At 42.5% G+C, this 18,978-nt stretch overlaps 1 protein-coding gene across 11 annotated transcripts in view; it reads left to right on the forward strand.

Moving 5' to 3' along the window:
• Positions 1-18,978, forward strand: part of LOC132407657 (tenascin-like) — a 167,039-nt gene that overhangs the window by 39,112 nt on the left and 108,949 nt on the right. For all 11 annotated transcript variants that reach the window (XM_059994459.1, XM_059994470.1, XM_059994458.1 and 8 more), the window contains exons 3-6: positions 21-1,430; positions 11,649-11,912; positions 15,211-15,326; positions 18,391-18,544. In XM_059994459.1, coding sequence (XP_059850442.1) covers positions 21-1,430; positions 11,649-11,912; positions 15,211-15,326; positions 18,391-18,544 — 1,944 coding nt within the window. The remainder of the gene's footprint in view (positions 1-20; positions 1,431-11,648; positions 11,913-15,210; positions 15,327-18,390; positions 18,545-18,978) is intronic.

Raw genomic sequence — 18,978 nt, forward strand, 5'->3', positions numbered from 1 at the left:
ATGCTCTTTTCTTCGTTTAGGCCGTGTCGATGTAAAGCCTTTCTGTGGGGCACACGGGAACTACAGTACACACAGCTGTGGCTGTTTATGTAACCCAGGCTGGAAGGGAGAGAACTGCAGTGAACCTGAGTGCCCAGAAAACTGCAATGACAGAGGCACGTGCATTGATGGCAAGTGTGTGTGTGATGCCGGCTTCACCGGGGACGACTGTGGCATTGACGGTTCTTGCCCTAACGACTGCAGTGATCAAGGACGATGCATAAACGGAGTGTGTTCCTGCTTTGAAGGTTATGCTGGAGAAGACTGTAGCCAGGAGTTGTGCCTGAACAACTGCAGCGGTCAAGGAATGTGCATTGATGGGAGGTGTGTTTGTGATGAAGGTTTAACAGGAGAAGACTGCAAGGATCTGGCCTGTCTCAATAACTGCTATAACCGCGGCCGCTGCGTGGACGGTGAGTGCATCTGCGATGAAGGCTTTGCTGATGCAGACTGCTCAGAAATTATTTGCCCCAAAGACTGTTACGACCGCGGACGATGCATCGAAGGTGTATGTTACTGTGATGAGGGATTTACGGGTGAAGATTGTGGAGAAGTTGCCTGCCTGAACAACTGTAGCGACAGTGGCCTTTGTGTCAACGGTCAATGTGTGTGCCTCGAGGGCTACACGGGAGAGGACTGCAGCCAGCTGGCCTGTCTGAACAACTGTAACGATCACGGCATCTGTGTTGACGGAGAGTGCATCTGCCACGAAGGCTTCACCGGTGAAGACTGCGGGGAACTGGCTTGTCCAAACAGTTGCCACGACCGCGGCCGATGTGTCAACGGCCGCTGCATCTGTGACGAAGGTTTCGCCGGCGAAGACTGTGGGCAACTGTCCTGTCCAAATGACTGTAGTGACCGTGGCATCTGCTTCAATGGTCAGTGTGTCTGTGATCACGGCTTCACCGGTGAGGACTGTGGCGAACTGTCCTGTCCTAACAACTGCAACAACCGTGGCCGCTGTGTCAGTGGCCAGTGTATCTGCGAGGAGGGCTATAAAGGAGAAGACTGTACTGAGCTGACTTGTCCCAATGACTGCTACGATCGCGGGCGATGTGTCAACGGCCGCTGCATCTGTGACGAAGGTTTCGCCGGCGAAGACTGTGGGCAACTGTCCTGTCCAAATGACTGTAGTGACCATGGCCGTTGCATCAATGGGCAGTGTGTCTGTGATCAGGACTTCACCGGTGAGGACTGTAGCGAACTGTCCTGTCCTAACAACTGCAACAATCGCGGCCGTTGTGTCAATGGGCAGTGTGTCTGCGATTCTGATTACAGAGGAATAGACTGCGGAGAACTGGCGTGTCCCAATAACTGCAATGAAAGAGGTCGCTGTGTTGATGGTCAATGCATCTGTAACGAAGGTTACACCAGTGAAGATTGCTCTGCTGGTAAGGATTGGTATTGGTGAATTATTGACACATGTACCAAGATACAGTAAAAAGATGGTCTTGCATACTGTTCATTCAGAACAAATCATCACACAGTGCACTGGGCCAGAACAAGATAAAGCAGAATAAAGTGTGACAGCTACAGAGAAAGTGCAGTGCAGGTAGACAATATGGTGCAAGATCACAATGAGGTAGATTGTGAAGAGTCCATTTTATAGTAACAAGGTAGACTGTGAAATCAAGAGTATACCTCATTGTACGAGAGGTCCATTCAAGAGTCTATCCTTGAGCCTGATGTACATTAGATCTATTAGGAAATGAGTTAGGACAAGTGACGGAAATGTGTATAGGGGAACACTTTGGGTCTAGTGATCATAACACCATCAACTTGGTCATGCATAAAGATAGATCTGGTCCTCGGGTTGAGGCACTAAACTGGAAAAAGGCTAAATTTGAAGAAATGAGAAAGGATCTAAAAAGCGTCGAATGAGACAGATGTCCCATGTCCTCTGGCAAGGATGTCGTTGGTAATTGGGAGGCCTCTAAAGGAGAAATTTTGAGAGTGCTGAGTTTGTATGTTCCTGTCAGGATTAAACACAAAGTGAATAAGGAACCTTGGTTTTCGAGGGATATTGGAAATCTGATATAGAAGAAGAGTGAGATGTATGACAGGTATAGGCAACAAGGAGCAAATAAGGTGCTTGAGGAGTATAAAAAGTGCAAGAAAATACTTAAGAAAGAAATCAGGAGGGCTAAAAGAAGACATGAGGTTGCTTTGGCAGTCAGGGTGAAGGATAATCCTAAGAGCTTCTACAGGTATGTTAAGAGCAAAAGGATAGTAAGGGATAAAATTGGTCCTCTTGAAGATCAAGTGGCTATGTATGGAACCAAAAGTAATGGAGGAATCTTAAAATGGTTTTTTTGCATCTGTATTTACTAAAGAAGCTGGCATGGAGTCAATGGAAATAAGGCAAACAAGCAGTGTGGTCATGGAACCTATACAGATTAAAGAGGAGGAGGTGCTTGCTATCTTGAGGCAAATCAGAGTAGATAAATCCCCAGGACATGACAGAGTATTCCCTCGGACCTTGAAGGAAACTAGTGTTGAAATTGCAGGGACCCTGGCAGATATATTTAAAATGTCGGTATCTATGGGTGAGGTGCCAAAGGATTGGACAATAGCTTATGTTGTTCCGTTATTTAAAAAAGGCTCTAAAAGTAATCCGGGAAATTATAGGCTGCTAAATTTGACGTCGCCGGTAGGTAAATTATTGGAAGGAGTTCAATAGAGTTCAAAGAGATAGGATCTACAAATATTTAGATAGACAGGGACTTATTAGGGAGAGTCAACATGGCTTTGTGTGTGGTAGGCCATGTTTAACAAATCTATTAGAGTTTTTCGAAGAGGTTACAAGGAAAATGGATGAAAAGAAGGCAGTGGATGTTGTCTACATGGACTTCAGTAAGGCCTTTAACAAGGTCCCGCATGGGAGGTTAGTTAGGAAGATTCAGTCACTAGGTATATGTGGTGAGGTAGTAAATTGGATTAGACTTTGGCTCAAAGGGAGAAGTCAGAGAGTGGTAGTGGAGGATTGCTACTCTGAGTGGAGGCCTGTGAATAGTGGTGTGCCACAGGGATCAGTAGAGTTTAATACAGACAAGTGTGAGGTATTGCACTTTGGAAGGACAAACCAAGGTGGAGCATACAAGATAAATGGTTGAGCACTGAGGAGTGCAGTAGAACAAAGGGATCTGGGAGTACAGATACAAAATTCCCGAAAAGTGGTGTTACAGATAGGGTAGTAAAGAGAGCTTTTGGTACATTGGCCTTTATTAGTCAAAGTACTGAGTATAAGAGTTGGAATGTATAAGGCATTGGTGAGGCTGAATTTGGAATATTGTGTGCAGTTTTGGTCACCTAATTACAGGAAGAATATTAATAAGGTTGAAAGAGTGCAGAGAAGGTTGACAAGAATGTTACCAGGACTTGAAAAACTGAGTTACAGAGAAAGGTTGAATAGGTTAGGACTTTATTCCCTGGAGCGTAGAAGAATGAGGGGAGATTTGATAGAGGTGTATAAAATTATGATGGGTATAGATAGAGTGAATGCAAGCAGTCTTTTTCCAGAGAAAAAAAACCAGAGGACAGGGGTTAAGGGTGAAAAGGGAAAAGTTTAAAGGGAACATTATGGGGAAACTTCTTCACATAGAGAGTAGTGGGAGTGTGGAATGAGCTGCCAGATGAAGTGGTAAATGCAGGCTCACTTTTAACATTTAAGAAAATCTTGGACAGGTACGTGGATGAGAGGGATATGGTCCAGGTGCAGGTCAGTGGGACTAGGCAGAAAAATGGTTCGGCACAGCCAAGAAGGGCCAAAAGGCCTGTTTCTGAGCTGTGATGCTTCTATGGTTCTTTATGGTTTCAAGCTTTTGTATGTCCTGGCTGATGGGAGAGGGGTGATAGAGATTTTGATTATGCCGGCTGTTTTACTAAGACGGCAAGAAGTTTAGACAGAGGTCATGAAGTGGAGGGAGGTTTCTGTGATGTACTGAGCTGTGTGCACAACTCTCCATAGTTTCTTGCATTCACAGCCAGAGCAGTTGCCATACCTAGCCAACATGCATCCAGAAAGATTTGGTTCCACAAGATGGACTCTTTGGACAAATACCTATTTCCTTCAAGATCAATTTTCCTTATTACCTTTAATTGCCTTGCACAAATAAGAGATTTGTTGGAGAGCGACATAGTGCCTTCTACTATGTAACTACAGTATATGTTACACTGTGGTTGTAGGGTAAAACTGCTGTGGGTTGTCTATAATTTGCTTCTTAACATCTGAAACACCCTTGCTGCCTTGGTCTTATACATCTCATTCCATTTGAACTAAGACTTTTCAGTGCTCAAAATGCAGGAAGTACATATATTTAAACAAAAGAGAAAAAAATATTTAGGGGAGCCATTGGATTGGTCACTGTCTGTTTTAGAAATGTGCAGGAAAAAAACTTTCATGTACATCCAAGAAGCTTTTCCTTCTGTATAGACGACCATGCCAAAATCTCTGCACTTCATAAATACAACTTATACACAATTGAATGAAACTCAAGGCCAATCCTGCTTTGCTATCTTCCAATAATTTTCCAAAATAGCCAACAATGACAAAATGGTGGTACTCTTTGTTCTATTCTGCCTCTTTGTTTCTGCATCTCCTGTGGTTCTGGATTTAAAATAAGCAAAACATGATGATTTTGTGTTTCCTTCCTGAAGACTTGATCATAGTTTGTATCCTGGGTGCTGTAATCCTTGCCTTAACCAAACTCCTATTAGGTTTGTTTGGAACAAATTAGTTGATGTGGATCTTACTCTGAATCTGTTGCACACATTTATCATGGTGGGAAAATTAACTTTCCTGATGTCTATTCAAATTATTTTCTCTATCTTTGCAAAACCTTCCCTATACGCTCTTCCCTTCCCAGTCCCTCCCACTCTCAGCTATATATTTGCATTCCAATTTAAGAAGGATACCCACAAACAAAAGGCATTGCCTGGGTACGGACTTTACTGGACGGTCTAGATATTGAGAGCATGGATTCATGACCACTGGCTGACCTCTGATATCTGGGGTGTGACAAAATGTCTTTTACAGAGCTTTGTGAATCTGAAACTTTCTGTCCAAGAGGACTGTGGACGGTCAGTCATTGAGTGAATTCAAGGCTGATGACCACAGGCCTTCGGATATTAAATAATTGTGGAAAACAGGAATCTACCGGTAATGTGCATGATCATATTTAGTATGACATATTAGAGTATGAGACCATAAGGCTAGTGGTAGAATTAGGCCATTTAGTCTACTCCACCATTCCACCATGGCAGAGTTTTATTATCCCTCTCAATTCTATGCTCCCTCCTTCGCCCTGTAACCTTTGATGCCCCGAATAAACACGAACTCATCAACCTCCACATTAAATATGCTCAATGACTTGACCTTCACAGTAGTCCGTGGCAAAGAACTCCACAGATTTGCCCCACTCTGGCTAAAGCAACTTCTTCTTCATCTCAGTTCTAAAGGAATGTCCTATTCTGAGGTGTGCCCTCTGGTTCTAGACCCACACACTGTAGGAAACATCCTCTCTACACCTACTCTATTCAGGCCTTTCAATATTCAATAGGTTTCAATGCAACCCCCTGTTATAAATGGACTCTTATAGACAGACTCATGTGTGGTACCTTGTCAAAGGTTCTCTGAAAATCCAAGTAAATTTCATCCACTGGCTCTCTTCTGTCCATCCAGCCTGTTACTTCCTTAAAGAATTCCAACAGATTTGTTGAGATAGACTTCCCATGAAGTAAGCCATTCTGGCTTTGGCCTACTTTACCATGTGCCTCCAAGTACCTCAAAACCTCATTCTTAATAATGGACTCCAACATCTTCCCGACCACTGGGGTCAGCATAACTAGCCTTTAATTTCCTTTCTTCTGCCTCCCTCCCTTCTTAAAGAGTAGAGTGACATCTGTAATTTTCCAGTTCTTCGGAACCATTCTAGAATTTAGTGATTCTTGAAAGATCATTACTAATGCCTCCACAATCTCTTCAGCTATTTCAGAAAATGGGGTGTATTCCATCTGGCCCAGGTGACATTCCTGCCTTCAGCCCTTTCAGCTTCCCAAGCACCTTCTTCTTAGTAATAGCAATGACACTCACTCTGCCCCCTAACACTCTCAAGTTTCTGGCATACTGCTAGTGTCTTCCATAGTGAAGATTGACACAAAATACTTCTTAAGTTCATCCACCATTTCTCTGTCCCCCTTTCCGGCGTCATGTTCCAGTGGTTCGATATCCACTCTTGCCTCTCTTTTACTTCTGATATATCTGAAAAATCCTCTAACTTCCCACTATTTTTTGCTATATTGTATGCTCTCTCTTTTGCTTTTAGTCTGCTTTTGTCTTTCATGTCACCATTGTTGCCTTATCCATCCTTAAGAATATTTCATCATCTTTGGGATGTATCTATCCATATATAAGCATCCATTAGTCTCGTGAGACCATGGATTTGCACCTTGGAAGGTTTCTGGGGTGCAGGTCAGGACAGAGTTGTATGGGAGACCGGCAGTTGCCCAAGCTGCAAGCCTTCCCCTCTCCACGCCACCGATGTTGTCCAAGGGAAGGGCACTAGGACCCAAGCAGCTTGGCACAGGTGTTGTCGCAGAGCAACGTGTTATTGTGCCTTACTCAAGGACACAACACGTTGCCTCAGCTGAGGCTCGGACCAGTGACCTTCAGATCACTGGACCGATGGCTTATCCACTTGGCCACGCGCCAACACAATCTATCCTGTGCCTTGCAAACTGCCTCCAGAAACTCAAGCCATTGCTGTTCTTCCATCATCCTTGACAGTCTCACCTTCCAATCAACTTTAGCCAGCTCCTCTCTCAAGCCTCTGTAATTTGCTTTACTTCACTGTAATGTTGGTACATTTGACTATATCCTCTCCCTCTCAAACTGCAAGGGTGATTTTCCCTATCTACCTGCATATTGAAACCGCCCCCCATGACTATTGTAACAATGCCTTTATTACATGCCTTTTCTATCTCCTGTTGTAATTTATATCCCACAACCTGACTACTGTTCGGATGTCTTCATGTAGCTCCCATCATGGTCTTTTTACCCTTGCAGTTTCTTACCTCTATCCACAATGATTCTGCATCTTCCAATCCTATTTCTAAAAGTTTAATTTGATTTGATTATAATTTTTTTACCAACAAAGCCACCCCAACCCCTCTGCCGAGCTGCCTTCCTTTCAATACAATGTTCATCCTTGGATGATAAGCTCCCAGCTGTAATCCACCACTCAGTGATGCCCATAACATCATACCTGCTGATCTCTAACTGACGACAAGGTCATCTGCTTTATTCCTATACTGTGTGCAGACAGACATAACACCTTTAGTCCTGTATTCTTCACCCTTTTCAACTTTGCCCTATTGATACACTGCAACTCATCCTACTGACTGTAATTTTGCCCTGTCGTCTGCCTGTCCTTCCTCACAGTCTCACTCACTGCATCAACTTGCAGACCCACTGCCCCTTACTCAGCACTATCACCAGTTCCCACCCCCCTTCCAAATGAGCTTAAAACCTCCCCAACAGCTCTAGCAAACCTGTCCACATGTATATTGCACCCCACCCCCCTCAGGTTCAGGTGTAACCCATCCTTTTTGTACAGGTCGTACCTTCCCCAGAAGAGATCCCAATGATCCAGAAATCTGAAACTCCGCCCCCTGCACCAGTTCCTCAACCACACAGTCATCTATACTGTCAACCTATTCCTGCCCTGACCAGCACTGGGAGTCATTTTAAAATTATAATCTTGGAGGTCTTGTTCTTCAGTCTCTTCCCTATCTCACTATACTCACTGCATAGGGCCTCTTCCCCTTTCTACCTATGTAATTTGTGTCAATGTGCACCGTGACCTCTAGCTACTTACCCTCCCTCTACAGAATCTTCTGCAGCTGCTCTGAGGTGTCCTGGACCCTAGCTCCTGGGAGGCAACACACCATCCTGATTTCTCCTTCGTGGCCACAGAATCTGCTGTCCATCCCCCTAACTATTGAGTCTCCAATCATTATCTCTCTACCTGACTGTACCCTGCCCTGTTGAGACTCAGAGGTGGTCACAACGCCACTGACCCTGGCCGCATAGGTTATCCCTCAGCAGAATCCAAAGGGGTATTCGTGTTTTTGAGGGGAACGGCCACAGGGGATCTCTGCATTGGCTTCCTACTCCCCTTACGTTCCCTGGTGATCAGTCCTCTACCATCTGAAGCCTGCACTCTGGGTGTGACCATCACAGTAAAAGCCTCATTTCTGAGGTTTTCAGCCTCTGGGTTATCCTGTGTACATCCAGCTCTAGCTCCAGTTCCTTGACCTTTTCAGTCAGGAGCTGCTTTTGGATACATTTCCTGCAGCGGTAGTCATCAGCAAGACTGCCAGATACCCTAAAATCCCTCCTCTCACAAGAGCATCCCCCTGACTGAACTCCCAGCCTGCCCACCCTTGTTATGCTTCTAACATCTAACCTTGTTGGAGCTTGTGCCTGTTCTCGTCCAAGCCTGTTGAGCCAAAGCCTGACCACTCTAACACTGGTCCGCTCCAACAATGGCCAGTCCCGCAGTGGCTGCTCCACTCACAGCTCACTTCTTTATATTGGTCAAGCAATAACCCAATAATGCAAGCACTTTCTGCTCCACAGACAATTCCTGACAGGCCCCAGTTGTTTTTATAAACCTGGCGCGTAAAGTCCACAAAGACTGATTCCAACACACTCTGTGATCTCCCCTCCCCTCTGCTGCAGATCATCTATTACTGCTTCTATTTCTCACATTCTTCTGTTCCGTAAAGTTTATACCTTTCTATCCACATCTGGATTGTTTCTTCTACCTTAAATTATTTGTGCAGAGGAAAGAGGGCCTCTGGTATGAGAAGCACTCAAGTGCTTCATTAAGACTGCCTAATCTGTTAATTCACATCGTCTGAGGTCAAAGAGCCTCTTCATTATGAGAGGCTCTTTGTCCGTTATAAGAGGCTCTTCATTTACATTTCCACCAGTACGTTTTAGCTACATAGATTAAGTCACTTTGGTTTGTAAAGCATTGGCTGGTCGAACAGTGGAAGCAACTTCAACAGTGGATGTTTCTTAAAACAGAGCTCAGCTTTATTTTGCTTAGCCTAAAGCGACCAAATCGACAATGAAGCACACAGCTCCACAAATAGTTTGATAAATAGTAACTTTATTTGAGTCTTAACTAAAATAACAAAGAAATTAGTAATATGAATAATTTGTTTAACTCTTTAACTACAGATCTAATTCAATTTTTAACTACAGCTACAAATCTAGTCTAATTCCACAAAAAGAGCAAACCTCGGGATTTCTCGATTTGATTCTCCAGTAATAAACCAAGCTCAACGTTGCGTGCAATTCATTGTAATGTGTATTAGCAATTAACAATAAGCAGCTCTGCTTGTGTGTTCCGCACTAACCCCAAAATTCTGAAGCGACACGAAGAGGTTTCGAGGTCACCAGGGACAGGTCATGACCCAGCCATGGAGGAGCTCTAGAAATCACTTGTAAAAACCTTACTACTGCACCTGCTTAGGGTCTGCCTTATCTCCCCTACCAGTGATTAACAACTCCATATAACATAAGACCCCTCATGTGCGATTCATTAGAGACTGCCACGTGATTTCCAGTAAATCCCTTTAGACAGGCCTACCCGAGGATAAAACAAAACTTAAGTTTGACATCTAGTCAACAAGCTCAACCAATCGATAGCTATTGCGACAGGGAAATAGCTAATCCTGTTTCATCTTGCCACAGACAGGGAGTTGGATTAGCACTTGAAAGAACAGGAGAGCAGGGAGCCAGAATTGCTCCTTCAGAGTGCTGGAAGGGGTATGATAGGCCAAGGAGTCACCTGAGCTGTGACTTTGTGATTACAGCCTTACTGATAACCGATATGAGGTGTTAATTTATTGTACACATTTCATCAGAGGCTCCTTTAGGAAACCAGGCTAGTTAAACTACAATGGAGAATGCTGCTTCAAGACAACCTGGGTAACAAATCTTTAAATGAAGTATTAAACAAATTTGAAACCCACATTTACTTTTGTATCCATTTTATTCATTCTGTAACAGCAACTGAAATACGACAATGTACTTAACAGTCAAACCTGCTCCCTAAGTGCTCAAAGTTTGAAGAAAATCACAAGTGAAGTTTTATTTATCTATAAATAAATCTGGTTGCGGACGATCTGAAGTAAGGAAGAAGTTACCACAATAAAGATGATAATAGAAGAATTACTAGCAATCCATGGCAGGGATTTCAGTGCACTGCCTCATATTTGTAACTGTTCTTGTCTTTACAAAAAGATATAACTGACCTCATCTTGTATTGTCCTGTCGTTTCCAGATCCAGCTTCTGTCTGGGATATCTAAGCTTTACTTAAATAGTTCACTGCAGAATTTTAAAACCATGAATGGCATCATCTGTGTTTCTTACTGCTTAGTAATATCACCTGAGAAAAGTAACTAGAAAACACATGACTTATCATGTATAAAGTTTTGCACTTCTGGGAAATCCTTTAAACATAAGGAGAACTGTCCCATCAATCCATCATTGACTGAGCATAATCTAATTAAAAGTGGAAAAAAAAATTCTGATTGAGGCAAGAGATAGAATCAGATGCACGTTAGCCTTGGCAGGGTTTGCAGACCATTACTTCCTACAAAGCGAAACAGAACATCACAAATGGCCGTGATGCTTCACTCCCAGATGAGCTCAACGCTTTTTATACACACTTTGAAAGGGGGAATAAAACTTCCTGCAGCATCGGGTGACCCTGTGATCTCCGTCTCGGAGGCCAATATCAGAACACGTTGCAAGTGGGTGAACCTTTGGAAGGCGCCAGGCCCTGACAAGTGTACCTGGTGGGGCTCAGAAGGCCAGAGCCAATCAGCCGGAAGTTTTCAATCTCTCACTGCTGCAGTTGGAGATTCCTACCTGCTTCAAAATGGCAGCAATCATACCAGTTCCCAAGAAGAGCAGGGTGAGCTGCCTCAATGGCGACTGCTCAGTGGCGCTCACATCTACTGTGATGAAGTGCTTTGAGAGGCTGAGCATGGCCAGAATTAACTCCTGTCTCTGCAAGGACCTGGGCCAGCTGCAATTTGCTTATCATCATAAGTCTACAGCGCATTCAATCTCACTGGCTCTCCCACTCGGCCTTGAGTCACCTGGACAATAGTAATACTTACATCAGGCTGCTGTTTATTGACTATAGCTTAGCATTCAACACAATCAACCCCTCAGCACTAATCAAAAAGCTGCAAAAACCTGGGCCAGAGACCACATTCGGAAATACCATCTCCTCCTCACTGACAATCAACGCTGACGCACCTCAAGGATGCGTGCTTAGCTGTTGATATTACTGAGTTAGGTTGCACAGATCATTCCATAATTCATGGTTTTCTCCTTACTCTGCCTAACGTATAATCATCATTTCCATCATGTCTTACCCACCCTGTTCAGCAACAACATTAGATAACGTGCTGGTCTTTTGTGTGAATCTCTAAGTTTAGAAAGCATACATAAAGTTATGTCAGATTTTCACATCAGAACTTGTTGCATTGATAATATTACCATGCATTTTCTTTCTTTCCGCAGTTTCGCCCCCCAAAAACCTGAAGGTAACTGATGTGACTTCCCAGACAGTGGATGTGGAGTGGCAGAATGAGGTTAGAGTCAACGAGTACCTCATCACCTATATCCCCACATCCCCTGGGGGTCTGCAGCTGGAACTCCGAGTGCCTGGTGACCAGCAGTCATCCACCATACGGGAATTAGAGCCGGGAATTGAATACCTAATCAACGTTTATGCTATCCTTAATAATGAGAGAAGCATTCCCGTCAGCGCCAGGGTCGCAACATGTGAGTGCCACCACTTATCTGGACTATGAATTTTCAAGCTCTGACTTGCTAACAGCCTCGGTACAAAAGAGAAGTTCTATAAGCCTCATTTAACATGAGAACAATGACCATGTCAAGTTGTTCATTGAGAGAAGCAAATTTACTTCCTTGGACAGATGTCTATTTAAAGTAATTGCTCTGACTGGGAGCTACAGATCGGAAGACAATATTTTTCCAGTTGAAATATTATAACCTCCTGACAGCAGTGGAGTGCAGAGAGGACATGGGTTGAAATTGGAGATATGCAAAAATTAGGACCAGATTGTTATTTTTAGCCATAATAATAGTTTTAAAAGTTAATCCAAGTTTAGCTGACAAACTGCTTTGACTGCAAAATTATGGACAATTTAAGTATAGACAGGAAAATGTTACTAGGGCTTATTGCCTCAAGTAGCCTAATGCTACTAATTGGAAAAATTAATACTAAAAGCTATTAGTGGCAATGTTACGATGCAAGCAGTTAGGTATGCATTAAATTCTTGACTCCGCAACTTTAAAAAAGCTTTAGCTTACTTCTGATGAACATTACCAAAGCTCAGTTTCAGCAAGGAGATGATTTGCATCTCTGTAATTATTTTTAGTGTATCAAATGCTACTCATTCCTGACACTTACCTCTAGGCTTTAACATTTCCAGTTGAGCTTATTTTATTTAATGCAATAATTTAACATATTGATTAATTATAGACTTTAAGCCATTTAAAATTGTCAATTAATATCAACAGATGGTATACCACTGACGAAATACAAAGCAAAACAATGCATTAGACATGGAATGTGCAGACTGATTCAATCTGATCACAAATATAGAAGATTTGTTACAGAAGAGTAAAGTGCAAAGCATTTCTGCCATGTTGTGCACTTACCTAAATAACATAATATGGTGATCAGAAAAATTATGCTCTAATGACTCTTTTAATCAGAGAGGTGACAGGCAGGACAGCTTCAAAAACTGATGTTTGCTGAGAATCTGAAAACAACCCAGAATAGCCTTCTGCTGCCAAATTATTAAGTTATTTATTACACTGACAGATTATTTTTTTGAAGATTTTGAATTATGTTTATCATCAATTGGCAATACTGAAGACTTGTATCTGAATATAAAAAAGTATGACCTAAAAATGGGCACAAATTATCATGTAAGTGCATTGGAAAGGAGGGAGAGTAATGTAAAAAAAAAATCCTAAGACTCAGGTTCATACAAATTATCCTCGAGTTTCTACTCAAGAATGCCATTTTGTTTTGGTTTGCAGTTTAATGTAAACCATTGTGGAATTCTGTGCATAATCAGTTTTTCAACACAGCCTGAGTTTCCATGATCTAATGATGTAAATGTCACAATAGATGCAGACGGAAATCAAAAACAAAAACTGCAGATGACAGAAATCTAAAATAAAAACAGAAAATTCTGGAAACACTCGGAAACCCCGTTTTATATCACACATTTACACAGGCCCTGATCTCTCATTGCTCTTGATCCTAGTGTGAATTATCACCATTGAGAATTTCTTCTAACCGTTCTCTTATCAGGAGATGTCAAAAACTGAGCTGGTTCCTTTGAGTGTGAGAACACAAAATATATTCTAAATGTAAAGTTGGTTTTAGTTTGCAAAGAAATGGATAGTATACATCAGGTTAATTAAAAATTATGTTAAACATTTTTAAAAAGGGAATTTAATTTACTTAAGATCAGATTTCTTATGGTGAAAGATGCCACTATAAATGGAGAAGATTATAGTTTGTTGTATATCAATATTTTTTCTGTCTTGATCAAATTATTTTCAGATGTTTGAAGGATTTATTACAGCAGAACTCTCTTAAAAACAATTTTTCTTAAAGCACTGCTGATTGCATTGGCTCATGTCAGGTTTTGCATCCAAAGATATGGAGATTAGTTTCTGTGGAAATTCAGGGGGAAAGTACGTCTCAAAATATTCCTGCGTGTAGGAGTGATTTTACAGAAAGTTGGCATTTGTGAGAAAAGTGGGCAGCTTACTTCGTGATCAGCCCACTTCTTGGAGACAACATCGTTTTCTTGTTTTTCACTTGTAGTTCACACCAATATATTACGGTGGCACCAGCATAATCTTTTTAATTTTCAATTTTGTTCTTACTTTATATGCTATTAAATGAGAATGAGTTCAACTCTGTCGGAGCTATATGGATGGTCTCAGATACCAACCTCACAGGTAATAGGTTAGTAGAAGTGTCTCTGATGTAAAACTCATCATCCCCTCCTCTCATATTCTCTAACTAGTTCTGTTCCATCAGTCAATCAAACACCTTGACATGCCACAAAGGACACAGCACAAAAAAATTCCTATCTTTTTTATTAAATTAGTTTAAGTATATCTGAGTTTTACAATAAGAAATCTGATCAACAACTCTACCAAAGGTGCATCGTGACTGAAGAGAATTATAATGACTTTAAATTTTTCATTGAAAACATTTGAAGCCAATATACGAGCCTTGGTTGATTTTTTTCTACTGATCTCCCTTACTACAGCCTGTTTATAAATCACATGAAATGCTTTGCCTTGAGTTCTTTTCTAAATAAACTCTACTGTGATTTCAGGCAGTAAAAGTAACCTAAGCTGTAATATAGAAACATTACTTTTGAAAATAATTGACATAATTGCTGAGTGATCCAAGTCAAACACAATTGCAACAAGTCAACAATTTGCAGTAAATATTTCAAGTGAGGTATGATTTTTAAGCTCCAGTTGTTTAAATACCGCCATTCTCATACTTCTTCAAATATTTGATGCAAAAAAAATCGGTCACTGCAAATCAAAGCAAAACCAAATAGCGCCAGAAAGTGCTCAACAGGTCAAACCGCGTCCATGGAGAGGAAATTATTGACTGTAATTCTCTCTCTGCAACGTTGTCGGAGGTACTTGGTGCTTCTGACATTTTCTGTATTTGTTTCTTCATGTATTTACATCTGTGGTTTAATATTAGCTGTACTTATCTCTAACTGGATTCCTTAACAAGGTTTATATTTGAAGGAATTCATAAAATATTCTGCATATACTGCTGCAATTTGTATCAGTTTAATTACTGATGAATGAGTTGATCATCATCTGCATTAATTTCCTTGGAGAAGCCACATCACTGACTTCACGGAATGCATCAAGAAAACTTCAGCACCTCTTCATAACTTGTGTGGCAACTTCACATTTGTTGCTGTTAACTCTCTCAATGTATAATTTTTCTAACGGACAGTGTTTTATGTAAAATTTCTATATTTCCTGCCTGCAGATCTACCCACACCAGATGGATTGAAGTTCAAGTCCATTCGCGAGACCTCTGTCGAGGTGGAGTGGGACCCTATAGAAATTGGGTTTGATGGCTGGGAGATCCTTTTCAAGGCCCCTGTAAGTCAAATGTTAAAATACCATGCTCACAAAATATATCGAGTTATTTTATTGTCATGTTCTGATCACCTGCTGATAACTATGTTTTTGAATTCCAAATCTTTTATTTATTCCACATGAGAAAAGTCATCCTTACTATAAGCAGTAAATATGTATAATACTATGCATACTATGCTGTGCATTGTCAGAGCTTCAGAAGTGGAGTATAATGAAATCCCAGTCTACTCCACATTTAGCGCAGTGCCCGAAGATAAATTGTCAGGAGTTGTAAACCACATATTGCTCCCTCAGTAAAGAAGAGGAATCAAAAAAGTTAGTTTCCTTGTAATATTGACTTCAAAAGCAAAGGATATTATGAGGTACATGTTATTCATCAATAGCTTTAATGTATAGTGTTGTGTTTGTAGATCCCGCGCTTACTCCTGAACTGCTCCCCACTCTTTAATGACACGGACCAGCACACAGCTGCGTCTGCTAAAGCTTTATATAATGGTGCATTTTCTCTTAGAATGGAGAGCAGTGCAGCACAGGAACAGGCCTTGCAGCCTGCCATGTCTGTGCTGACCATGCTGTCAATCTAACTAATCCCATCTGCGTTTAAATGCCCCTTAAAGGTTGCTGCCATATTCAGCTTTCACCATCCCCTTTGGCAGCACATTACAGACCACCCAGATGTAATAAAACTTGCCTTGTACAGACCCTTCAAATTTTCCCCCTCAGCTCAAAGCTACACCCTCTACTAATCTGCATTTACACCCTGGGTAAGAGATGCTCACTGCCTCCCCTATCTATGCCTCTTACAACTTCCTGGACTTCTACAATGCTGCCCCTTGGCCTCCGATGCCCCAGAGAAGATGTCTCATTTTCCCTGCGACTAAACAGGAGCTCATTTAGCCTACTAAGTCTCCGTCGGCAGTCAGACTTCCCAGCACGTACCCTAAGCAGTGAGTCAACGCAAACATCTTCCCTCCCCGGCCACCCAGCCTCCCTTAAGAACACGTAACACGATATCATTTTCTTTCACAAAACTCCCGCAAGACCCTATCATATGTATTTAGTCAGATGGAACACAGGCAGCTGTAAGATATTTGTACCAAAGAATGCATGACCGAAAATCTCATTTCCTAGTGTTACATATTGCAACAAATGAATGGCACCAGTCCAATGAGCCTCGGCTAACTCGATAACTTGCCCGAAAATAGAACGTGATATTCAGGTGCAATAAGAGAAACCAGCTGAAACGTCATGCTGGAGGCCCCAGTGTAAAGTGGTTGGCATGTCGACTGGAGATGACATGTAGAGCTGGAGCCAGCATAACAAATGGTTGGGCACTACCCAAATAGGCAGACAGAGGACTTTCTGAGTGACGGTCTGCTCCCAGGGGCGCACGCCAAGCATTGCTGGAAGGGCAGCAACTTAGTGGAAGGAGGGCTTTGGTTTGCCGGACACTTGTTGGTTTCCAGTGCAGGGAGTGCTGTCATCTGGCCCACCCCAGGCTGCAGCCCGGTGGGGCAAATGCAAAGGCTCTGTGGGGAAGGACCACAGGGCAAGGCCCTTCAGCTGCTGCATGTGGGGGTGGGGCTGCTGGGGAAATCCCTCAAGCACTGAAATGGTGCATCACCCCAGGGGAGGGTCTGAGTGACACAAGAGTGGCAATGGTGAGATAGTTTAAAAAGTAAGCTAACATTACTGAAAATAATGACCATGGATGTAGAAAGTTTTACACTGTTTCTTCCTTTGTATCTTTTATACAAGGAATAAAGTTTATTCTTGTAAAAAAAATGAAAATGTTTTGAAGGGTAAACATTTGAAGAGGAAAAAAATTGCTGGAATCAGAATCAGATTTATGATCACATGGCTTATGTCATAACATTAGTTTTGTGGCAGTAACACAGTGCAAAGACATAAAAGCTTCTATAAATGACAATAATTAAATAAATGGTACAAAAGAGGCATGGCGAGGTAGGGTTCATGGACTGCTGAGAAACCTGAAGAAGAAATGGATCGTTGATTATAGGTTTTCAAGTTTCTGCACCTCCTCCCCAATCGTAGTAATGATAATTGGGCATGCCCCAGAGGGTGAGGGTCCTTAATGACAGATGCTGCCTTCTTGAGACATCGCCTTTGAAGATGACGTGATGGTGGGGAGTGTTGTGCCCAAGGTGGAGCTGGCTGAGTCTATAGCCCTCTACAGACCCTTCTGGTCCAACCCGAGGACAATACGGAGAAATGGATTGTGCAGTGTTGCAGCATTTAAGACTGCTGGTGCACAGCTCCAGGTTCGACCTTAACCTCCGGTGCAGTTTGCACGGAACTTGCACATTCTCTCTGCCGTTGGCTTTCCCTGGATATTTTAGTTGCACCCCACCCCCCACACACACCAACCACATGCTGATAGGATAACTGGCTGCTGTGAGTCACCCTGAGTGTAGTAGGTGGCGGCAGGGGAGTCGAGGGAAAGTAGGTGGGCTGTCACCCCGTGTAGTGGGTGGCAGGAGAGTCAGAGGGAAAGTAGGTGGGCTGTCACCCAGTGTAGTGGGTGGCAGGAGAGTCAGAGGGAAAGTAGGTGGGCTGTCACCCAGTGTAGTGGGTGGCAGGAGAGTCAGAGGGAAAGTAGGTGGGCTGTCACCCCAAGTGTAGTGGGTGGCGGGAGAGTCAGAGGGGAGGAAGGCAGGCCTGAGATAGAGAAGAGGTTAAAGGAAAAGACAGAAAGTATGGGAGAGAGCCAGCATACACGATGGACTGAATGGCCTCATTTATCATAGATTATATTAAAACATGAATGGTGTTTAAAAGACATAAATCAGAATACTCAGCTTTGCTTTTGCACTGTAAAATTCTCGGATCTAATTAACTGTCAGCCCTATTGAAAGAGACATAACTTCGCTATCAACATTTTGCAGGCGTCTTGTTGCAACATCAAACTCACCTGCTTTATAGAAGCCCACGATCACAATTGCCAAATCCCGCTACAATGAAAGAGCTCAGCTAAGCGTTTCTCAACGACTGCTTCTGACACCTTGTTGGCACTTTTCAGATTCAATAAATGTTCTCTTGGTTACAGAAGGAAGATAACGGTGAGATTCTGAACAGTCTGAAGCGGTCAGAAGTCTCATTTCTGCAAACTGGCCTGGCTCCAGGGCAGGAGTACGAAGTCAGCCTTCATGTAGTGAAAAATAATACCCGTGGGCCAGCAGCTAAACGGAAACTGACCACAAGTGAGTAAAGCTTCGCCCTCCACCTGATTACCCTCACACCTGCTCAGCTGTCTGTCTGGATCAGTGTAAGAATAAAGTACCTTCTATTCCCAGAGGTGATTAAAGTGGGATGACTCTGAATTATAGTTCAAAAGACCTTTCCCATAGTTTATCACAGTGCACCATTAGAAACCTCGGAGCACGTCTCTCCTGTTGTTATGGAAACAAGCCCATCAGTGTTGTAAGGTGTGCTGTACTGCAGATTTCTCCAGGAAATCTCTGAAAGTGTTATCTTTTAATGGTAGGCTGAGCTTTAATTCCTGGTGAGCAGAACCTCCAGTCCCGAAACCATTACCTTTCCATTCATGGATTGTGTTTCTCTGAGCAGAAGAAATAGCTTAAAAACTGTTAGCTCTGTATTTTTTAGAAATGTTATGAGATTTCAGTTTTTGCTT

The sequence above is a fragment of the Hypanus sabinus genome, chromosome 18 (assembly GCF_030144855.1).
Source record: "Hypanus sabinus isolate sHypSab1 chromosome 18, sHypSab1.hap1, whole genome shotgun sequence".
NCBI lineage: Eukaryota > Metazoa > Chordata > Chondrichthyes > Myliobatiformes > Dasyatidae > Hypanus > Hypanus sabinus.